The following is a 23,092-nucleotide window of genomic DNA, read 5'->3' on the forward strand; positions in this document are numbered from 1 at the left end:
GCAAAATCATTTGAAGACATTGAAGACCAAACCTCACGATTACTGACACGTGGGCTGGATATTTTGAAAGCAGGTTTGGATTTTTTTTTCTTCTCTCGGATAACACACACATGGGCTGGATATAAGAAATTTCTTATATATTTTATGAATTAATTAAATTTACTATATCAAATGTAAATAATTCTTGACTAATATGTTATTTCTTATAGAAGAATATACATATGTGAATGTTTTATGTATATATATAATATGCTTGCCTATGAAAAAAAAAACCTAATATTATCTAAATAATTTATAATTTATATAACATATATATTTAATATATATACCAAACTTTTAAAAATATAAAAAACCCACATAGTGGGTGGTTTTCATTATTAAAAAGTTAAAACCATCAACCATCCCCTCACCTCTTTAGCGTCACCCATCCACTTTTAAAACCATCTCATGGTTTTCTATTTTATAATCAAAACCACCTTGGGTTACCTCGCTAAAACCATCCCATGGTTTTCAATTTCATGGGTGGTTTTAATCACATCACCCGTTTTAATCACATCCCATGGTTCTCTTCGCACTCTCTCAAACTCTCTTCCCTCATCTTCACAGTTCATAGACGAGCTGCAAAAATTCCCTCATCTTCACAGATCGTCTCTGCGAATTTCTACAACTTCACAGATCTTCACAGACGAGCTACAGATCGTCTCTGGAAAAATTCCCTCATCTTCACAGATCTACAACTTCCGATCTCGTACGAATTTCTGCAGCTTGTCTCTACAAATTTCTGCAGCCCATTGCAAAAATTGCAGCAAGTTTGGGATTTGCAGCAAGTTTTAGAACACTGGACTTTTCATTTCCGACGACGGAGGCGCAGATCTTGGGTCTAAGCCTGGATTGCAGAGAGAGATCTAGGCAGCTGGGACGACGCAGCCTCGGCTGCCTTTCCGACGACGGAGCCACGACAACTTTTTCGATAATATCGAATATATCGCGATATTTTGACGATAATGAGACTGATACGTGGGAAAATATCGGTGTCTCTGAAAAACGATAATATCGCCGATATTATCGATATTTTAGTCATTGGTCGTAACCAATAGAAAACCTAGTAGGAAGTCAAGTATTTTGTTGAAAATTCAAAACCTCTAGATTGTAAAGGGGATCAAATTTCCTTATGTCACACAGCCAAAAGTGTATCTGGAATCTATAGATTGTTGGGAGTCAAAGTTGGCTGCAGTAGAACATTGATGGCGCGTTTACTAATCCGTAATCAAATTGAGAGGAATTGGATTGAGGGGGAATTGGATTAAGGAGGAATTGAAATGAGGTGGAATCAGAATCTGATTCCTGTTGAAGTTGTTTACTAAAACTGTTAGGAATCGGAGTAGGAATGATGTTGAGTCCATATAAGTTGTTTACTAATTCATTTCAATCGGAATGAAAACTAGGTTGATTACTATATTGCCCTTACATAAATAAATTATTTTCAAACTAATTAATTATATTAAATTCTTAATTAAATTTATATAATAAAATTCATCTATATAAGCATGTATAAATAGGTTCTATTTATTTATTAAAAGATGGCAAGAATGATGTTGAGTCCATATAAGTTGTTTACTAATTCATTTTAATCGGAATGAAAACTAGGTTGATTACTATATTGCCCTTACATAAATAAATTATTTTCATACTAATTAATTAAATTAAATTCTTAATTAAATTTATATAATAAAATTCATCTATATAAGCATGTATAAATAGGTTCTATTTATTTATTAAAAGATGGCAAGAATGATGTTGAGTCCATATAAGTTGTTTACTAATTCATTTCAATCAGAATGAAAACTAGGTTGATTACTATATTGCCCTTACATAAATAAATTATTTTCATACTAATTAATTAAATTAAATTCTTAATTAAATTTATATAATAAAATTCATCTATATAAGCATGTATAAATAGGTTCTATTTATTTATTAAAAGATGGTAAGAATGATGTTGAGTCCATATAAGTTGTTTACTAATTCAATTCAATCGGAATGAAAACTATGTTGATGACTAAATTGCCCTTACATAAATAAATTATTTTCATACTAATTAATTAAATTAAATTCTTAATTAAATTTATATAATACAATTATCTATATAAAAATATATAAATAGATTTTATTTATTTATTAAAAATGACATAATGAGTGTCAAATGTAGGGCAATGTTGGGATAATAAGAAACAAGTGAGGGCATAATTGGAATAAAAGATGCATTCCCGATTCCCTTGCCCTCAGGGAATTCAAATACCTCACAAAACTAGGGAATCTGATTCCTCCAATTTCAGGAATTGGATTCTTTTTTTGGTGTGGGCTCCACCACTTTTTTGATTCCTTAATATTTAGTAAACACCGGAATACTCCGTAATCGAAATTCAATTCCCTTTCTTTATTCCGATTACCCTTACGTAAACATGCCATGAGTTGCATCCATGTCATACGGGAGGGAAATCATCGTCATGTTCTCATTGGCATTGTTTGTTTGCATTGAATCAAGGTCAAGAATCAATTCTGTTAATGAGACTTGATAGAAATCGGATGAAGATGTCCTGACTACGTTGAAGAAACGAGAGAGTTTCATGTCCTTGTGAGAGGTTTTTTTTACAATACTTCGGAAGGGTTGTATTACCAAGGCAGCTCTCATTTTTATTAAACCATGAGGGCCGAGTATGATCAAAATACATAAGAATATCATGCTTTATGTGAGCGATCCCTGAACCAAACATTACTTGGAGAACTGTCCAACTTGACCAAAGGTTGTTTGTTCAAAATTTGGCTCTTAATTGGAACGACATACTTGGAAATAGTAGAGAAAGTAAGGTATTTGGCCTCCAAAAGGGACTGGGGTTTTAGATCCTCATGAAATCCCCAAGTAGTTCGGAATAGGCTAATCATCAGATTGCTCCCTATAATGTTTTTGTAGATTCCGAAAATTTCATGGAGGTCAATGCACCAGCCAGACAGTGTGATGGCGAACACGATGAATTAAAGCGAGTTTAATATTCATTTTGGGACTGTGAATTGGCAAAACATTCACTCCTGCACACAATGTCTTGTATTCGAAGTATTGCTTGTATCCTAAACAAAAAACAGACCTAGGATGATTATGAAAAGGTTTTGGAACTTAAAACAGATTATCACTCATGGTAGTTAACCTACCTGAGAAAAATATGTGATGGGCCTCATGATGTAAAAAGCCCAAAAGAAGAAGAAAAATGGAAGAGATATGCAATGGGCCTACTGTGTATTAAGGCATAAGGCCTGATTTGTGGTTAGGAAAACGTGACTCTTTTGTACTCGAGCCCATCCTTTACTAATTTTTTCTTTAATTATTTAATTTAAAAGTCAGAATAATATCATTAGGACTACAGTCTAGTATATTCATCTTCATTTGTAAGAGATTTTAGTTTCACTTCTCGCTAAATGTAAGTTTAAACTACATTATTACTAGTTCATTGTGATACTAAGTCCACATTATTTGTTTAAAAAAAAGTCAGAATAGATAATTTCGTTTGTTCAAATAAAAAAAAAATCATAATAACTAAGAATGCTCGTATATAAAAATGAGTATGCATAAATAATTTCCGTTGCATATGAACTTTATATTCAAGTGATTAATTGTGTTTTGTTTTAGTGTATCCTCATTCTGCTAGGATGATGATTATTAATTCTCCGCTCTTGGAATGTGATTAGTTTGGTCCTAATCACGAGTTTAAATTTCAGTTATTTGCTTTGATGAAAAAGAAGTTTTATATCAAACATCATAAGATAATACAAAATGTTTTTGACATGTTGTGAAATGGACATTGAATATCTTCGAAAATTTAGACATGTTTATATAATTTTAGTAAAGTTAAGCAAGCCAGACCTAAAAATAAAATATCTCTGACATGAAGTTGACCCATGATCAAATTCAATGGTCCGGTGGTGCCTCTGAAAATTGAGAAACGGACCAGGTGACCCCCCAAAGGCCTTTTAGTTTTCGATCGTTTTGTTGCAGCACCACCACGACGACCACGACCACAACGACGACCACCACCATGGTCACAGAGGCCCGATAGACCCGACAGTAGTCCCAGCAGCTGAGCGACAAACCAATCAATCTCTTCCACAAACACTTAAAAAGCAAACCTTCACTTCCGCTTCTTCTACTCCTCTCGCGCTCCGCAACTGCAACTGCAAGGACCCAGCTTTCAGCTTTAGAGATGTACGCGTTCGAGGCGTTGGGGAAATTCTCAGTTTTCAGAGAGACCCCCGTTTCAATGGCGGCTTCCAGCTCTCTCAGAACCCCGTTTCGAATCCGACCCATGTCCCAGAACTTCATCAGCAGCAAGAATTTGCGCCGGAATCGTGGAATGAAGTGCAACTGCAGCAGCAGCGGCAGCGGCGTTGACGAGAAGTCAGCGTTTTCAGTGACTTCGTCGAGCAAGTATGAAGTGGATTACTTGGGAGAGAAAACCAAAGGAGATTTGAATGTGAAGATGGAGCATCTCCAGGCTTTTGGTAACTTTTTATTATTCCCCTATCCAAATTCCAGTTCACTCTTTCAATTTTCCCACTTGTGAAACTGCAACTGTATTAGCCTGCAATGTATAAAGTTTTGATCTTTTTCGAAAACCCGCGTAGGAATCGATGGTGATGTAACTTTGAAAGGTCCGATTGAGGAAGTTGCCAGAGTGGAGGCTGAAGAAGCTGGAGACTTGCTCAGAGACTTGGGTATTCCGGTGCTGTTATTTAATCTTTTTGTTGCATACATTTGTTTTAGACTGACAATTTTTTATTTTCGCACTATAGTTTTAGCCATCTGCACCCCAAATTGAATAGCTTACAATGTTTGAGCGAGTGTTTAAATCACTGGCCTTGTTTTCCTTTCTTTTGTCGTTGTTCCAGTGAACGTCACACTGACCATTTGCTTATGGTGGTACCTGTGCATCGAACTTACCATGTAGAATTTTTATGTGCAGAGCCCTTTTTCGTCGAGGCAATCACCTCGTGGCATTTTCTGTAGCCGCACGTTGAATCTCCGATCAATCAGTGCCATCGGATATGATATGGACTACACCTTGATGCATTATAACGTGATTGTAAGTTTCATTGGTTTCTGTTTTTTTATGATTTTGCATTTGCAGTGTTGGAGCCAGAGTACATTAGTAACCATTACTATTCTGGTTACTGCTGGTGCTGGAGGAGGTGGAATTGTGGATTGTCTGACATGGATTTGTATCTTGCAGGCTTGGGAAGGGAGGGCTTATGATTACTGTATGGAAAATTTAAAGAAAGTGGGATTCCCTGTTGACGGTCTTGCATTTGACCCTGACTTGGTATCATCTATAAACTAGTTGAAAATTTAACTGAGTATTTACATTTATGCAAGCCAGAAGATCTTCAAGTTACTTTTTTCTTCCCCACCCTTGTTCTATCTTTTCATATAGGTTATTAGAGGCCTCGTCATAGACAAAGAGAACGGAAACTTGGTGAAGGCTGATCGATTTGGTTATGTTAAGAGGGCTATGCATGGCACATCCATGCTATCTAATCGAGCTGTAAGGTACGCTTGGAACCTTTTATTCTGATTATAGAGAAACAATGGAGAATGTGACTCACGTATAGTGTCAGCCCATGGATTTATGTTTAGTCTCGCACTGCAAATGCAAATTCAGTTTTCTTTTCTGTTATAACTAACAATAAGATTTTCCAAATGAATGTAACTATATATCATATGTATACTTGGTCTGCCCTTATATTGTAACTTTGCGTATGCGGCTAGGTTCTTCAAGCATGTAGCTCCTTAGAATATCATTTTGGGAAAAAGCTGGAGTAGTATATTCTATAGTGTGGCCTAACTTTCTTTCCATTGAAGTGAGATGTACGGGAGGGAACTGGTGGACCTCCGGAAGGAAACTCGGTGGGAATTCCTTAATACACTGTTCTCTGTCTCAGAAGCTGTGGCTTATATGCAGGTATTGGTGTTGTTTTAGCTAGATCACCTTTTTAAACAACCGACTCATTTTGTTGCTATCATTTTGCAGATTTTACTTATGTAGATATTGACTCTTCTTTTTTTCAGTTGGTTGACAGATTGGATGATGGAACCATACCTGCAGAACTTGGTCCACTTGATTATAAAGGGCTCTATAAGGCAATATGCTCTGCCTCAATTTTATAGAGCTCTGGCATTGGTTTTTTCTTGCTCCCTTTTAACTCTTGACATGATTTCAGGCTGTTGGAACAGCCCTCTTCTGGGCACATGTCGAGGGTCAACTAAAGGTTAATATATTTGTATATTTATTATTTGTTTATTGAATAATAATCAGATATTGGTTCATGAACATGAACTGATTTTGGTGTATATGCAGAGCGAGATAATGTCTAAGCCTGAACTGTTTGTGACGCCTGATCCAGAATTGCCACTAGCGCTTTTGGATCAAAAAGAGGTATGTCTTATAGGATCTCAATGATCTCATCTTTGCATAGCGTGTGGCTATTATATAAATCCTAATTTACTAGAACTTATTTCTGCATAAGGCTGGTAAAAAGCTTCTGCTCATTACCAACTCAGATTATCATTACACCGACAAAATGATGCAGCATTCCTTCAACAGATTTCTTCCCAATGAGATGGGTTGGAGGGATCTATTTGACATTGTAAGTAAACGTCATCCATCTAGTGTTAACTTCATGCTACGTTGAATAATAATTATTCTTTTGGGCATCTGCTCTACAGGAGTTTGATAAATAGTAATGATCTTTAGAATTGTAACCAGGCGTCAACAGCAGTGAGTAGAATTTTTGTTTATTACGCTTATATGCAGGTAATAGTCTCTGCAAGGAAGCCAGAGTTCTTCCAAATGTCACACCCAATGTATGAGGTAGTGACGGGTGAGGGCCTCATGCGTCCATGCTTCAAGGCTAAAACAGGTGATAATGGCTATACTTCAGGGTTTAGGCTAAAACAGGTGATAGTGGCTATAGTTTGGTACTTGTGCCTGTTTAGCACTGAATATCTTGTATGTGGTTGAACATGCTGTTAAGGTGTCTAGGATGTGATTCCATGGACAATAATGTCTTCTCTTAGTCTTGAGAAATGGATAGTGGCATAGTCGTCATGACTCATAATTTGTAGTGAACTTTATATGCACGGAAGAAATACAGTGAATGAGCAGGGATAATACCTGAGGATACATTTCTTCATGGCTATAGTAGATGAATTTAGGTGCATGTAATAAGGGGCACTGCTTGCCAGGATTGCCTGAATATTCATCTGTGCTTTGCATTGATCTGATTTTTCGATTCATCTATACTTTGTTGACATCTATTTATGAATCTCATTCTCATTCAAATGTCTTCTTTCTGCAGGGGGATTGTATTCAGGAGGAAGTGCTCAGATGGTTGAGAATTCCCTAAATATCCACGGAGATGAGATACTATATGTTGGTGATCATATCTACACCGATGTAAGTCAATCCAAAGTTCATCTGCGATGGCGAACAGCATTGATTTGTCGAGAATTGGAAGAAGAGGTTTGTGCAGTTGATTTCTCTTTGCATGCTAGAGTTCAGAAAGGGAAATGCAACTAACAATTTGGCATCACTCATAATATAGTATTACCTAGAAAAAAATCATTGAGACTGCAAACTAAATCCGCCTTTATATAAGTATTCCGTTATTCCCCAGACCGAACACTGTGAACTAAATTTATAATTTGGTGTCCTAGAAATTGAGATTTTAATATACTTGAGCTGTTGAATGCTAATGAGGGCCTTAATTTGTTTCATGAAAATTTTGAACTGCAGTATAGTGCTTTGATTCATAGCCGGGGTCATAGAGCAGCACTCGTAGATCTTATAAATCAAAAGGAGGTCGTAGGGGATCTTTTCAACCAACTTCGGCTCGCCTCACAAAGGCGAACTAAAGGGCGTCCTGCTCAAGTAAGTTGTCTTATGATTTCATTGCTTATGTTTTTAGTTAGCTATTAGTCTAAATTGGTTTCGTTTTGAATCATCAGCATTGAGTAAGCAATGTGAACGCCTTGAATGCCTAATCCAAGACTTATGTGATGTAGTGCTTCTTAAATTTTTTCTGTGCTTTCAGACCCTTGCTGCAACAAACTTGGATGATCAAGAACTCTCAGAAAGCATGCAAAAGCTACTTATTGTTATGCAACGACTAGACCAGAAAATTGCTCCGATGCTAGAAGCAGATGGAGAGCTCTTCAACAAAAGGTAAGATGCTTACAAAGAATACAGAATTGTTTATTCACTACTAGTGTTTTATTTGTAGAAAAAGTTTGTCATATGAACATACAGTTGACCTCTTGAACCCGCCTTGCATCAGGTGGGGATTTCTTTCACGTGCAGGGTTCTGGGATAAAAGCCATTTGATGAGGCAAATCGAGAAGTATGTTCTTTCTTCTGACATGTTCACTTTCGTTAATGTGTACTCTGGTCACGGCTGTGACAGATGTCAAAATTGAAATTATGAATGTCCTCATTGATATTGATCCTCTCAATTCCTTTTCATCTTACAGGTATGCTGATATATATACCTCTAGGGTGTCCAATTTCCTACATTATACACCGTTCATGTATTTCCGCTCGCAGGAACAGGTAACTCAACTATCACGGCGTTCTTTATCATGCTTTCTGTGTTTGACAACCACTAAACACCAAAGCTTAAATTGTTAGAGAATGAGCGAAAATCTCTTCTTCACGTGCAACCCTGCACGATGAAATGCTGACATAGAAAACCATATAGGTGTAGCTCCGGTCTGCATTCAAACTCAGGATTTCTATGCAGACGTGATACAAAGTAAAGAAAATGCAAATAAGCAATGTATTACACGCGCGCACAATCGTGTAGTCTTCATAGCAACGGCCTTAGAACTAACACTTATACGCCGTGCCTTTTGTTTCTGCAGACGCTTGCTCATGATTCGTATTCATACTACTGTTCGAGGTTTAATGGATCTGCCATGGACGACGAGGTGAACTGTATGTCTTAAAACTGCATTTTTGTTGTAAATATTGATCATGGCGACCAAGTTTACCATATTGATTTTTATTTGAATATCCTAACTTGAGTATTTGGATTTAACGAAAGACGTGACACACAACCGAGCGTAATGGCGTTCTGGGATTCATATAATCGATCCCACTTAGTGAGAAAATGCTTTGTTGTTGTTGTTATCCTAAATCGAGTATTGATCTGTATGATGATTCGGCAGGTTACAACTTCAAGGTTTCAAACTAATAACAATAATGTGTGATTACTAATTAGTAATCAGTGCTTATGGCTTGTGACGGATTTACGACACCGAGGTGTTCATCACCTTTATCAATTCATCTATGCCAAGGCTCAAACGAATGATGAAAATTATACGTTAAAATTCCTTCTCACTCCTATGTGGCCTCGTTTGAGAGAAATTTATATGAAACGAGTTTATCACCACGTTGCGTCTTGCTTCAATAATGTAATGTGTCGATGCTTGTTAGGGTCTGTAAGTACAAATGATTAAAAAAAATAATAATAATGAAAAGAGTTTGAAAATTTTGAGTTTTAACGAAAATAACAAAATAAAGGATAAAGTGAATAGTACTAGGTTTGATTTTTTAGTGTAAAAATTTGATTTTTCGTTAAAATGAATAGAATCGTGAGATTTTCGTTAAAATTCTCAAAATAACACAAAAGAATCACAAAAATGGGTATCCCACTCGAAGCACTGACGTTTCCAAAGTTAGACGACTTGTCGTTCATTAATTTGTCAAAGATCAAATGGGTTTGAAGAAGTTGCAGAAGCAGCAGAAGAAGCTGAAACAAGAAGCAATCTGGGAATGGAGATGAAGAAGCTGAGATGGGCAATGGACGGCAGCTTCTGGGACCTCGACATGTCGACACCGAGGACCCTCGACGGACTGGTCCGGCCGGTTCCCGGCGATCCACTTCCTCTGGGCCTCACCCGTGGCGCCAAGCTCTCCAGGCCCAAGCAAATCGACTTCATGCAGCGGTTCATGCCCTCCCCCTTGGTCCCTTCCTACGCCCCCGCCAACGGCTTCACTCTCCAGCGAGTCCTCACCCTACCCATTGGCGACAATTGGTAGCCGCCGCCAAAATCCACTTCACTTTCCCTTTTGCATTTTTCAAGTTGAATCACTAATTCTCGAATTGAAAAGCTCTATAGGTTCGGGACGTTTCTGGGTCAGTTCCATGTGCAGCGGTTCATCTCCGCCGTGAAAAAGAGCGGGAAGGAGGCGTCGCCGGACTCTGTATCTTCGTGGATGCAAAGCATTGGAACCCACCTGCGTGAGAAGTCGTTGTACGCCCTTTCTTTCTGCTCTGAGTTTTGGCTAACACCCGATGACACATTGGTTTTGAGTGTGGACGGTTATGGCGATGACAAGAAGCCCCGAAAGAAAGCACTTTTTCAGCACAAGGTGACTTTTTTTCATGGAAAATTATCAGTTTTGTGCCCTTGTTGCTGAGTTTGTAGTAATGCTGTGAATAATCATGTACATTGCAGTTTCCTCATCATAATTTGACAGTGGAGGCAGTTTGGCCCGGACTTTTCGTTGACAAACCCGGAAACTATTGGGATGTGCCATTCTCAATGTCACTTGATCTGGCTTCGGTTGCTTCTGACTCCGGTACCAGTTATCATGTATGTGCACGTCATAATTCAGGGACTCCTGACCAGTTTGACGGTGGTCAGAGCGATGGAGTTCCTGCTACTCTGCTTCCTGGTTTGTCTGTCACAAGTGCATTTTCCTTTAAGAAGAACTTTGAGCTTTGGAGGAGTCGTGCTCAGAAGTTGAGAATGGTCCAACCATTTGATATATTCCTTTCGAATCCTCATGTTTCGGCTTCAGGGATTATTGGTAAGGCACTGCATTTGCAGAATTATACAGGTAGTTGGCAAGGAAGGACTAGGGAAGGGAGAAGATGATGAGGTTTTCTATAAGAACTAGTTAACACCCTTTTGCTTATATAAAGGAGGAACGCTTTTTCCGGAACTTATTAGGAAAGAAACAATCAGTTGTAGCATTAATAATAAAAATGTTTGCTCGTAAATTGGGATCAGGTAGTCCTGTGTGCTTTGCCATCGAATGCAATTTTTGTCAGATTTGTCTACTGGCATGTACTCTTACGGTGCAGAGTAGGGGATGATTGTGTGCAGAAGTTGCAGTGTAATTTTGCTTATGTTCGTTATTAACAAACCTGTGACAAATTAGGTTTAAGGTGAATTTGGTCGACTAGTTTGTTGCGGATGCTTTTGATGCAAACTGAGGCATGCAACTCTTACTGATTGATCCTCAAATTCATTGTTTTAAACATAGGTGCTGCTATGACTGCCTCATTTGGTGATAGTTCGGTTAGGTCACAAATTGCTGACGATGGTCCTCAGGGTTTTAGAGGTTTTAGTTTTCGGGCTCCTGGAGTAAAGTCTGCATTTCTAGCAGATATATTTGCATCAGCAACATTTACAGCCCAGCATGGAAACTTCCAAAGACTATTCCTAGATCTTACTCGCTTTCACACCCGCCTGGATTTTCCTTCTGGCTCTAAGTTTATTTCAGGTGCTGCACATCTAGCACAAGATTACTTCAATTCTCAGCAGCCAAAGTTGGAAGCTATACAGGACATTTGCCCCAATGCCACACTTTCTCTTCAGCAGCAGGTACCCATATTTCTCTTGTATTAATTTCATCTTCCATTTTGGCAGAAATGACGTCAATTCCGATTTCAGAATAAGAGAGTTTTTAAGTTTGGAAACTTGTTCTTGTAACATATTTTCATGAGTTGAACTTGAGCCGCACATCGTACTAACTAGGATCGCTTCTGTTTGGGATGTTGAACCTGAGCGGTGTTGTCATGAATGTTAGCCATGAACTGAATTTCTGCAATTTGTTGCAGATTTGTGGACCTGTCAGTTTCAGGGTTGATTCAGGAGTCGCAGTTGAACTAAAGAACCGAGATTGGAATATACGCGTGGATGAGCCCGTCTTTGCGCTTGAATACGCGCTGCAAGTCCTCGGTTCAGCTAAAGCCGTTGCTTGGTATTCCCCAAAGCACCAGGAATGCATGATAGAGCTTCGTTTTTACGAGACATAAAACCACGTCCTACTGTGCAGTGATAGGGTTTGTATTGTTGGATCATTTTGAATCTTTGAGGGAGATTTTCCCATTAATGGAAATTTTCATTCACCATTTCGTAAGTGCTGTGTTGTTGGAGGGAGAACTAACAAATTGAAGTTAATATTATTTATTGAACAATCATGTTATTACTTGTTGTAAATTGTTTGGTTGGTAGAATGCAAGTGAAATTCTTAGTAGAATGGAAGCTTACATGAGCCAATAGTATAATGCATACCAAAACTGGTTGCGAAGGAACCGGATGGAAGCCGTAGATGCTCCTCGTTGTACTTGACCGTCGCAAGACAAAGCCCGTGGGGTGGAGCAAACATGGTATATTTGGCAAGCACTCTCCGATCTCGTGTTGCCAATATCTTGGGAACAATATCAGGAGGAAGTGCTTCCCTTCCAATTTGAATAAGCAGAGCAACCTGCAGAGGTGAAAAAATGCAGATGCTTATACTTTTGTTGCTTGGAACTAAAAAGACGTTAACTTTTGACGAAAATGGTTAAAACGAATGCTTCACCATGTTCCGGACTTGTCTGTATAAGAAGCCGGAGCCTTCAACTTCTAGCCGTAAAAGAACTCCCTAAACAAGGATACGACGACAGAATCAGTTATCAATCAATGAACAGTAATGCACAGAACTCTAAAATTCAACTACTGTTGAAGAAATCTTTCGGGGTTTGATCGTTACCAATTCAATGACATCAAAACGGAATATATCCTTCACTGGATCACGCACTTGTTCCTTCTGGGAAGCATTGACAAAAGCAGAGAAATCATGCTTTCCAATAAAATACTTTGCAGCTGCTCGCATGACAGCGGCGTTTAGCTTATGAGCACTCTATGGTAAGCATATTGGCGCTGAAATGGATCCATGAATGTGTCGTTATGTATTTTGTAATGATAAATCTTGCTTTTCGCTGAAAAACGAGCATGGAATTCAGGCATTGCAGGGCTGATCTCCCTAACTCGGATATCATCAGGAAGAAGACCGTTGAGAGCAGCGTGAATGCTTTCAATGCTGTCATAGTCGAAAGGTGTGACAAAGTGTGCAACCTGAAAGCTCAACTGAACGTAAGTCTGTGATATGGTTGATTGTTAAAATGCTTGTTGTGAGAAAGTCAGACCTGACCCCAGGCATGTACTCCTTTATCCGTCCTACTTGCACCAACGAAATGAAGATCGTTCCTTTCCAGCTTCGTAGCGGTCGTTAGAGCTTTCTCCACAAAGCACTGTACGGTAGGTGGTGAACTCTGATATTGCCGTCCTGTAACATTCATTGAGGTGTTGGAAGAAGATTGATGCAGAAAGTTGAAGCTTAACATCAAGTTGAGAGCTTTTGAAATGGGCGTCTTAAACATCTCAAATTGGACAGGTCCTTGTGTGTCACCGGATGTATACAACCATGAGCCTATCTCTCTCATCACAGAAATGACGAGGGAGACCCATGGCAGGCACGTGGTTATATATAACTGGTGATACGACAGATTTTCTCCTAAAATTGACCGCAAAGAATGACCTTCATGGCTATAAGGTGCTCGATTTACAAAGTTGGAAGTTGAGGAAAATGTAAAATCCTTCTCAGCGGCATTATGTCAAATATATCATAGAATCACATTTCTAAGCAGAGCTTATTGGCCGCAGAAACTTTTTTCTTTTATATATGGGCGATATTATACCTTAAACTAATCAAAATTGCGAGAAATGATTTGAAATCAAGTGCACGGAGCACATTCGCTCTAGCCAATGCTATTCTCATCAAAACTTAAATCGCATATTAGCAATTGGGTTCCTCATGAACGTAATAATTAGCAAAACCCAAGACTGGGCGCTGACTAATAAAGCAAAGCACATCAAAATTGAAGCAGAAGGAGGGGAAAGCTCAAAGCTTTAAATTTTAATGGAAGAAAGAAATAACCTGCATAACGGGTGCCGTCACAAGCAATCACCAAACGCCACTTGTACCCACCATTCCCTGTCTTCTTCATTACCATTTGCTCTCCAATTCCATCCTTTTTGTTCTGCAAAATTTACCCATTTCTGTTACCACCAGTTAGAGAGAGAGAGAGAGAGAGATTACCGAGCTGCTATTAATGGGAGTTGGAGAAGAGAGAGACCCGTTAAGATTAGGGGGAGAAGGAAGGGCTACTACAACTGCAGCACTACTCATCTTCTCATCTCTCCACTCAAACCCCCAAATGTCCGTCACAATGTTTTACACGTTACATTGCAATTCCGAAGGGTTTAAGAGACGGGAAATCAAATCTTCAGCCGTTCAAAGAGTCAAAAGCAATGAAGTAGCAAGATGAACGGTTTAAAGACGCGGATGTTCGAGACATTTTCTCAAGCCTCGGCTGTTAACTCCACATGATTCATTAGCTTTCAATTAGTTAGGCAGAGTGCGATTAGAAATTTTACTACTGAATCGAAACTTACTTTCAATTCTCCTTTTAGTAAAGATTTTTTATTGCTGGTGTTCAGAGCTTCCGCAAATCATGAGTAGCACTTTGCAATATATCATGGTTACCCAAGATAAGTAAAGGAGGTGGAGAATCTATTCAATTTGGGGTTACAATGCAATACAATTTTTCTTTATATCAACCCTATTGATCACATTGTTTGGTTGATAGTTCATCCATGTTCACCATCCAATGTGATTCCCTTGTTTAAACAATTACTTTAAATGTGATTTGGAACAACTAAATTGTACTTCCTAGAGTATTCTTCTTCAACGGTTTGAAGGCTAGAGATCCTTTGTTATACACTCACTTGCCTCAATAACTAGGTAGCTTAACCCCAACGATGTCGTAGACACTCAAATGGAATGCCTTTAACATAGAGCATGCAACATTTCCTCCGATTTATCAAACCGCAACACTTGATGTTACACCTCTTGCTGCTTGCACTTTGTAGTAAGCAAGTAAACTACCTTATAATTAACAAGATCTAGAGTCTTGGATGTTTTCAAGATGAAGACCGGCTGGATGCTCCTTGCTTGTGGAGCAGCATGCCATATGAGTTCAAGTGTGTGCAGGTCAAGCTCATTGATTTGGATCTTTGTTTGGAAATAGTCATGGACACATTGGAGTCTTTTCTATCCCTAGTTGAGCCGCCAAATCGTGTGGCATAGTGAAACGTTTCCGATTGGGGTTTTTGGCCTTACTTTGTTCGCAACTCTCCTTTGTAGCCGTCGGTGCCCTAATCGACGTAACAGTAAATCCCATACCTACTGGAGCACCCGTTCCCCCAATGAAAGATACCCCTGTACCGAGAGTAGCTTCGAAATTTAGCATCTTGTCGTTGTCGGGTGACCATTAGGTTAAAAGAATGTTATACCAACTGAGCTATTAAAGATTAATGACCTAACTATAAGACAATTGTGGTGTCTTAGGTTAAAAGACTACTTTACATTATCCGAACTAGTGAGTGCGCATATGACATGAGTATGAGAACTCTTGGTTGATCGTATTCAGTGGACTCACTATCTATTGATCACTCACATACTTGTCTTGGCCACCAATGACTCAAGACTAGCCATTGTATGAAGAGAAGGTATAATATGTATCGATCTATCTGGATTGTCAATTTTCAATTGGCAATCCTGTGATCATGAACGTTTAGGATATGTGAAATTGAAAGGTCTCATGTTTCTAACTTATTTAGATCACATTCTCTTAACTATATATTCTTTGAATTTATTGTTGAAGCGCATAACATTTAATGAGACGGCTTTAAACAATAATCTTTACCATTATATTAAAATAGATTATTTTAACATATGAAATGTTCGTAAAGTATCATTTCATGATTGGTTTTAAGGCATATTTCCAACAAACACATAGTTCACATTATTGGCTCAGGATGCACTATGTCACTCCAAGGAGTGTAAATAAGTTTGTGACCGTACCTAGACTCAAACGTGTCATTGTAGATCAGTTGTATTCCTCTTTATTTGCAAATGAGACATTTTATGTTTGAATTGCATGGAGTTTATATCAATTTATTTTTCTATCTCTTAGTGTGAATATATTGTTGTATAAAAAAAATTCATTTAAGAAATGTCGTGTCCATAGTTTAACTGGAGTCTCACAATTTGAGTAACAAATGTCTCCACATGCAGTGGCGAAGCCAGAAATTTTCATGGGAAGGGGCAAAATTTAAAAGCGTAAACAATTCAAAGAAATGTAGCTTACCTTTTAGATAGTACACAATATTAATGTCATTCATTATTTATTAATACAAACAAGTTACAATTGTTGCCAATGAGGTTTCATACTATGAAATGTCACATCTAGGCTCATTACCAATAAAAAAAAAGGAAAACTAATGAAAAGGGCTTGAAAACTTTGAGTTTTAATGATAAGGACAAAATAAAGGGCAAAGTGAATAGTACCAGGATTGACTTTTTAGTGTAAAAATGTGGTTTTTCGTTAAAGTGAACAGTACCAGGTGCTTTTCGTTAAAGTTCCCTAAAAAAAAACATCTCTTTCAATTAAATCTTGAGGATGAAATTTAGCGAAACAAACTATTTTTTGTTGTTGGTCAAAACTTGCAAATTATTCACCGGACTCAAACATGCCATACAAAGAAGCAACTCGGTGTTTACTTCATTGAAGCGATCATTCAATTCTTTGAGTTGCATATGAAGGACCTGAAAATAGAGGTCCACATGATAGTAATAGAAGTTTGCAAGTCTTGGAGATTTATGCTTTTGATTTTCTGGGTATAAAATGCAAATCTTCCATATTAAGAACATTAATATTATTTTTCTCACAAATTTTTATACATTATGAAACAAGTCCTCAAAGTAATCATCTCTCAAGGATTGGAAAAAAAAAATTATTTAAATTCTGGAAAAATAACAAGAATTAAAAAAGACCAATAGTAAGCATCAACCTTTTATTTTTCTTTAGTCTAAACAAATGAAAGAGAGGAAAGAGAATTGAAATGGTGGAAACAATAATCAATTAAAACCATAGTCCGATTGGGAAAGAAGTCCACATCAATATAAAATAAAAAAATAAAAAAGAAATTAAAGGATCCCACCTCCAAATTGTACCGTTTCATTAAAAGAAACCAAGTTTTATGACTAATAACCACAAACAAGCAAACGACGTCGTGTGGTTTGAAACAAAATTAGGTCGTCTTCTTCCCTTGAAAGCATTAAAACCCAGCAATGCAGCACACCAACCCCAAATACCAGTGGGTTCATAAGATCGAAGGAGCGAAATCCTCACCCTCAATGGCGATTTCCGACGATCGTAGGGGCTGGATTTTCTAGCGAGGGGAGGGGTTGAACCTGCGCTCCAGCTGTGTTTTCTGACGAGGGGAAGGGCGGCTACCACTCCTCGCCTTCACGTGGCTTCGCCACTGTCGACATGTAGGTATTCCTTGTGTTTGTGTCCATGTTTACATGATCACGTAACAATTTGAAATGAACACTACAGTTTTAGTATTTTTATGTATTTAAAAAGAGAAATTTAAGCATGACTGCTTTTATAACACAATTTACACGTTAAGTGAGATCGATGTGAAATAATACGAGTGTCCTATGAATAAGATGGTCGAAGTGCCCTGCCTAACCCAAGATCCTATTGTACATGACTCAACGAAAAGTACGGGATATGTGTAATCAGACGATTGGAAGATCAGGATACAATGTGCAGATATATTGTGTACCTGATTGCTAAACAGTGAAACGTCGTTTCTCCAATTACGTGAGGCCCACGTCGATTTTATGTGGGCCCCGCATGCTGCTTGGACAAGTAAATTACCTAAAGGCTAAAGCAGCATTCCCGATACGATCACACTCACCGCGTCGTTTTACCAGATACCGTACAATCCGAATAATATATCTACACCACAAATCTACAGCCGTTCAAAACGTCAAACCCGAAGTAGTATAACAATCAACGGTCTCTGACGCCAAGTAAACAAAAAGTAACCTACACGCGGATGCAGCCAATTACAAGGGCAAAGTCATCACCCGGTTCGCTCCTCTCTCTCCTCCTGTTTATCGGTCTGCGGAGCTTCTTCGACTTTCTTCTGTTTCAGAAGCTGAAGGCCTCTCATAGTTTCACCTGAGAAATTCATCTCAGTCTGGCTTCAAGGTTTGATTTTTAATTCCCCCAAATTCTAGGGTTTCGATTATATATGTTTATATTTACAATTCTTTCGTATTAGGGTTCTTGTTTCCCGCTCTCTCGTAATTGTTTAATTTTTGTTTACTTTATAAATGATTTTTTTCTTTTGCATTTAATTATACGTTCGATTTTATTGACTTTTTTATTTATTATTATTTAGGATTAGGATTTTTCTGAACGTCTTCCTTCTGCAGATGGAAAATTTGATGCTTTTTATATGCAAAATAAGAGATTGGGGTTGTGTAATTTCAACATTTAGGGTATGGATGTGTGCAAAAGTTTCAAAATTTAGGGTTATTTTTGTGAATGTGGCTGGAACTAAGTTTCTTATCAACTGTGAAATTAAACCTGCTTATGTAATTTTAGAAACTTAGCTTCAATCTGTGTAATTAGTTTCTTATGAACTACGAAATTTGACTCTCTTGTGTAAACTGCTTTGAGCAATTTGTAGGTTTCGTTATGATTTCTTGTGCATAAACATATAAAAATGTCTTTTTGAGTGGGTAGGCCATGGCTGCAAAGAAGGTTATAGCAATATGTCAATTGGGCGGAGAATTTGTGACGAATAATGATGGAAGTTTATCGTACTCTGGGGGTGATGCTCATGCAATTGGCATTGATGAGAAAGCACTGCTTGGTGATTTCAAGTCCGAAATAGCGGATGTGTTTAATTGTAGTGCTGATACATTGTCCATCAAGTACTTCCTTCCTGGCAATCAGAAGACTCTCATTACGATCTCTAAAGACAAGGACTTGCAACGTATGGTCAATTTTCTGGGGGATACAAACACTGTCTATGTTTTTGTCATGACAGAGGAAGCTGGTATTCGAAATTTGTCCAACATGCCTGCTAGTAGGTACATTTTATTTTTAGTTCATCTTATTTCTTGCTGTTTTGGTATCTGCTTCTGTGTTTTTTTCCCTGTATGCATAATCTTATATGGTTCGGTTTGGGAACAATCACAATGTGGAACGAAGGCCATGGAAATGTGTTTATTATCAAATTTTTGTTTACACGGATTGTTACAAGAAGTGATGTTTTCCCTGCATGTGTTTAGCATAAAAATCTAATTCGGACACTTGGACATGCAGGTCAAGCAGGACAACTGTATCGGAAGCAGTGGTTCCTATTGTTGATCCTGTTGATGCGCGAGTTGATACCGACAATACTGACAATGCCGATGGCCAGATTGATATGGAACTCCATGAAATCCCTTTGCTTTCTGTTCCTGGCTGTTCCAGTGATGATAAGCATCATAAAGCTGCACAACAGTGGGAAAACACCATCACCGGTGTGGACCAAAGGTTTAATAGTTTTAGCGAATTCCGAGAAGCATTGCATAAGTTTTCAATTGCGCATGGATTTGCTTATAGGTATAAGAAAAATGACAGTCACCGTGTCACTGTCAAATGCAAAGGTCAAAATTGCCCATGGAGGATATATGCATCAAGGTTGTCTACTACCCAGTTGATTTGTATCAAGAAAATGAACACAGATCATACATGTGAAGGAGCTGCTGTGAAAGCTGGGTATCGGGCTACGAGAGGTTGGGTGGGAAGTATCATAAAAGAGAAGTTGAAAGTTTCCCCAGACTACAAGCCAAAGGCTATAGCAGAGGACATTAAGCGAGAGTACGGGATTCAATTGAATTATTCTCAGGCATGGCGTGCCAAAGAGATTGCCAGGGAGCAGCTTCAAGGCTCCTATAAAGAGGCCTATAATCAGTTGCCATATTTCTGCGAGAAGATAAAAGAAACTAATCCAGGAAGTTTTGCTTCATTTGCAACTAAGGAAGACTCAAGCTTCCATCGTTTCTTTGTATCTTTCCGTGCATCAATTGTGGGTTTCAAAGAAGGTTGCCGCCCTCTAATTTTTCTTGATAGTGCTCCTCTGAACTCAAAATATCAAGGAGTTTTGTTGGCTGCAACAACTGCAGATGCTGATGATGGTGTGTTTCCAGTAGCATTTTCTATTGTGGATGCTGAGACTGATGAGAACTGGCATTGGTTCTTACTAGAACTGAAATCGGCAGTGGCAACATCTCAGCCGATCACATTTGTAGCAGATTTTCAGAATGGATTGAAAAATTCATTGCCCGAGGTATTTGATAAATGTTACCACTGCTATTGTTTGAGGCATCTTGCTGAAAAACTTAACAAGGACTTGAAGGGGCAATTTTCTCACGAGGCAAGACGATTCATGATAAGTGATTTTTATGCGGCTGCTTATGCACCCACTCGGGAGGCTTTCCAGCACAGTGTTGACAACATAAAAAATATTTCACCGGATGCTTACAATTGGGTCATACAAAGCGAGCCAGTGCACTGGGCTAATGCATTCTGCGGAGGAGGCAGGTACAACCACATGACATCAAACTTCGGACAGCAGTTCTACAGTTGGGTATCAGAGGCGCATGAGTTGCCAATTACGCAGATGATTGATGTATTACGAGGCAATACGATGCAAGCCTTCTATTCACGCGGGGTGGAGTCCAGTCAGTGGGTGACAAGTTTAACACCATCAAAGGAGGAAAAGCTTCAAAAGGAAACGGAAATTGCTCGATCACTTCAAGTGTTACTCTCACATGATAGCACATTCGAGGTTCGTGGAGAATCTGTTGACAGTGTTGACATCGACCATTGGGATTGCACCTGTAAGGGATGGCAACTCACTGGTCTTCCTTGCTGCCATGCTGTTGCTGTCTTTATAACTATTGGCAGGAACCCTTATGATTACTGCTCCAGATACTTCACAGTGGAGAGTTACCGTTTAACTTATGCAGAATCAATTCACCCTGTTCCGAATGTAGACAGACCACACACAGATGAATCAAACCAAGCAGTAGTTACTGTTACCCCTCCGCCCACCAGGCGGCCGCCAGGGCGGCCAAAGATGAAGCAGACGGAATCAGACGACATAATAAAACGCCAGCTGCAATGCAGCAAGTGCAAGGGGCTCGGCCACAATAAGAAGACATGTAAAGATTCTAGCATTGTTTAAGGGACATTGTTAAATTAGGGTGTTTGGGCTTTCAACCTCTGTATATTTTTGACAACTTTTATTGGCAGTTTAGGATTCTGTTTCCAAGCTTTGAAGTAGAGTTTTAGGATCCTTTTTTTCTTTCTTCATTTACTTGGAGAACAAGGTAATGACTTTCCTGTCACATTATTTTAATAAATTTTGATCCAGTGCTATACCTTTTGACTTGCTCCTATGCTCGCTCTCATCATCTCTTGGTTGATGATTCATATTTCTTTCCCATCCTTCACTCATGGTTGCCATAATTATGAGTATATTGATGAATTCTTGTTAGTAGTGGCATTCTTTGTGATTGTGCAAAGATTGGTGGTGAAGTCGTGCTGAGACGATGATAATTGTATTTGTGAGTTGTGATTCGATGTTGTTGAGCTTGATGTTAATTAAATTTGATTATAATTAAAGAGTAAATGCCATTTCGAAATTGTTGTTCAGTTGATTTTTGGCATTGATAGATATACTGAAATTTTGAGGACGAAATTTTTTTTTAGGGGGGAAGAATGTGAAATCCCGTTCCCGGATTTCACTGTTATAATCTACATATTTGTACTATTGAGATTTTATATTATTTCTCAAGAATTTATTTTAAATTTTTTGGATTTAGATTTTAATTAAACTAGTTACGAAGAGTGAAGTTTGGAAAATAATTATTTAAAATTCGTTGACCTTTTGAGGTCACAAGTAAAGTTTTCGAATAGATCTCGAAGCCACAAGCGTATAGGCGAAAGCCGTTTGCGAGTCTGAGTTATAACGGTATAGTTACAGACGTTTGAAGTTGTGAGCTATAGATTGTGGGAATGATTTAATTCCCACATGTGGGTTAAAGGTTAAGTGAGTTTAATAAAGAGGGAGAGACCAATTAGACAGGAGGAGGTTTCTGAAAAAAAAAAAAAAAAAAAAAACAAAACAAAACAAAACGGTGGCTGATTTCAGCCACTTTTTGGGCAATTTCGACCCATTAACCCGCCATCTTGATCTGCTCATATCTCCTTCATCCGAGCTCCGTTTTGGGTCATCTTGGTGTCCATGCAAAGCTCTTGGCGAGCACTACATCTCTGTATTTTTAGATTTCCCATTTTCTTATCCATTTTTCCAGTTCGAGGCAGCAAAGTTTTGTGGGTTTCCGACGGTTTTATCATTTTTCCGGTGAATCCGGCAATCATTTCCTTCGAGTGAGGTATGAAACTTCATCTACTCTTCATAATCTTCAAGTTGGTATGCTTGGTTTATGCTTTCGTATTCGTTTTAGAGTTGGGTGTTTAGAACCCTAGAAACCCGGTTTTCTCTGGCGAATTTGGACGGCTTCCGGTTAGAATTGGTCGTCGGCTTATTTGTGAAAAGTGTTTCCCTTGTTGAGCTCTAGTTACCACGTAAATTTGAGTTCATCTAGTTAATATTGAAAATTTGGGTTTTCAAACCCTTCACCATGGCTAGCTCGTGTGTGGTAGTGCGTGGGACCGTCCATGAGTGTTGTCTAAGTACCAAATACCTTCTAGTGACCCTATGAACCTATGTCTAGCTCAGTTTCCCGAAATTCAATTGTTTGGTGTGGTGATCAAATTGGACCACCACTTGTTTGCATGATTGACGACAATCCGATCATTGGATCGTCGTACAATTTTGTGAGCACCCTAGTTATCAGTTGTTGGACCTTAGGAACTTACTAGTGAAAATCTAGTGGTTGGATATTATGGAGCAAGTGATGTAAGATCATGGACCATACATTTGATC

The 23,092-nt window shown here is 38.5% G+C and overlaps 3 protein-coding genes and 1 pseudogene across 6 annotated transcripts; 3 read left to right on the forward strand and 1 right to left on the reverse strand.

The window, feature by feature from the left end:
• The first annotated feature begins 3,942 nt into the window (after positions 1 to 3,942).
• Positions 3,943 to 9,342, forward strand: LOC126607554 (uncharacterized). Its single transcript, XM_050275192.1, has 17 exons — positions 3,943 to 4,551; positions 4,675 to 4,772; positions 5,013 to 5,132; positions 5,280 to 5,369; positions 5,481 to 5,596; positions 5,909 to 6,008; positions 6,116 to 6,187; positions 6,268 to 6,315; positions 6,405 to 6,482; positions 6,574 to 6,693; positions 6,861 to 6,966; positions 7,405 to 7,568; positions 7,842 to 7,976; positions 8,140 to 8,270; positions 8,383 to 8,445; positions 8,576 to 8,654; positions 8,966 to 9,342. Exons 1-17 carry the CDS (start codon positions 4,254 to 4,256, stop codon positions 9,047 to 9,049), a joined length of 1,902 nt encoding a protein of 633 aa, XP_050131149.1. The 5' UTR covers positions 3,943 to 4,253; the 3' UTR covers positions 9,050 to 9,342.
• Positions 9,343 to 9,476: 134 nt separating this feature from the next.
• On the forward strand, positions 9,477 to 12,249 carry LOC126607558 (protein TRIGALACTOSYLDIACYLGLYCEROL 4, chloroplastic-like). 2 transcript variants are annotated; one of them, XM_050275202.1, is made up of 5 exons: positions 9,477 to 10,141; positions 10,218 to 10,478; positions 10,565 to 10,919; positions 11,379 to 11,719; positions 11,956 to 12,249. In XM_050275202.1, exons 1-5 carry the CDS (start codon positions 9,899 to 9,901, stop codon positions 12,151 to 12,153), a joined length of 1,398 nt encoding a protein of 465 aa, XP_050131159.1. In that variant the 5' UTR covers positions 9,477 to 9,898; the 3' UTR covers positions 12,154 to 12,249. The 2 variants fall into 2 exon arrangements, with proteins under 2 accessions (XP_050131159.1, XP_050131158.1); XM_050275201.1 differs by having other exon boundaries at positions 10,226 to 10,478.
• Positions 12,250 to 12,281: 32 nt separating this feature from the next.
• Positions 12,282 to 14,451, reverse strand: LOC126607560 (uncharacterized; annotated as a pseudogene).
• Positions 14,452 to 18,142: 3,691 nt separating this feature from the next.
• Positions 18,143 to 21,519, forward strand: LOC126607550 (uncharacterized). 3 transcript variants are annotated; one of them, XM_050275185.1, is made up of 3 exons: positions 18,143 to 18,291; positions 18,832 to 19,181; positions 19,417 to 21,519. In XM_050275185.1, the coding sequence occupies exons 2-3, from the start codon at positions 18,835 to 18,837 to the stop codon at positions 21,323 to 21,325; spliced, it is 2,256 nt and encodes a 751-aa protein (XP_050131142.1). In that variant the 5' UTR covers positions 18,143 to 18,291; positions 18,832 to 18,834; the 3' UTR covers positions 21,326 to 21,519. The 3 variants fall into 3 exon arrangements, with proteins under 3 accessions (XP_050131142.1, XP_050131143.1, XP_050131145.1); XM_050275186.1 differs by having other exon boundaries at positions 18,173 to 18,291; positions 18,776 to 19,181; XM_050275188.1 differs by lacking the exon at positions 18,143 to 18,291 and having other exon boundaries at positions 19,030 to 19,177.
• Positions 21,520 to 23,092: the final 1,573 nt, after the last annotated feature.

Source organism: Malus sylvestris, chromosome 16, assembly GCF_916048215.2.
Source record: "Malus sylvestris chromosome 16, drMalSylv7.2, whole genome shotgun sequence".
NCBI lineage: Eukaryota > Viridiplantae > Streptophyta > Magnoliopsida > Rosales > Rosaceae > Malus > Malus sylvestris.

Bases quoted from the DNA above. Each gene is read 5' to 3' on its own strand.
- LOC126607554 (XM_050275192.1), top strand. From the start codon at position 4,254: ATGTACGCGTTCGAGGCGTTGGGGAAATTCTCAGTTTTCAGAGAGACC. The intron at 4,773-5,012 runs GTGCTGTTATTT...TTTTATGTGCAG, and splicing joins TCAGAGACTTGGGTATTCCG to AGCCCTTTTTCGTCGAGGCA. The intron at 5,133-5,279 runs GTAAGTTTCATT...TGTATCTTGCAG, and splicing joins TGATGCATTATAACGTGATT to GCTTGGGAAGGGAGGGCTTA.
- LOC126607558 (XM_050275201.1), top strand. From the start codon at position 9,879: ATGGAGATGAAGAAGCTGAGATGGGCAATGGACGGCAGCTTCTGGGAC. The intron at 10,920-11,378 runs GTAAGGCACTGC...TTTTAAACATAG, and splicing joins TTCGGCTTCAGGGATTATTG to GTGCTGCTATGACTGCCTCA. The intron at 11,720-11,955 runs GTACCCATATTT...AATTTGTTGCAG, and splicing joins CACTTTCTCTTCAGCAGCAG to ATTTGTGGACCTGTCAGTTT.
- LOC126607550 (XM_050275185.1), top strand. From the start codon at position 18,835: ATGGCTGCAAAGAAGGTTATAGCAATATGTCAATTGGGCGGAGAATTT. The intron at 19,182-19,416 runs GTACATTTTATT...TTGGACATGCAG, and splicing joins TCCAACATGCCTGCTAGTAG to GTCAAGCAGGACAACTGTAT.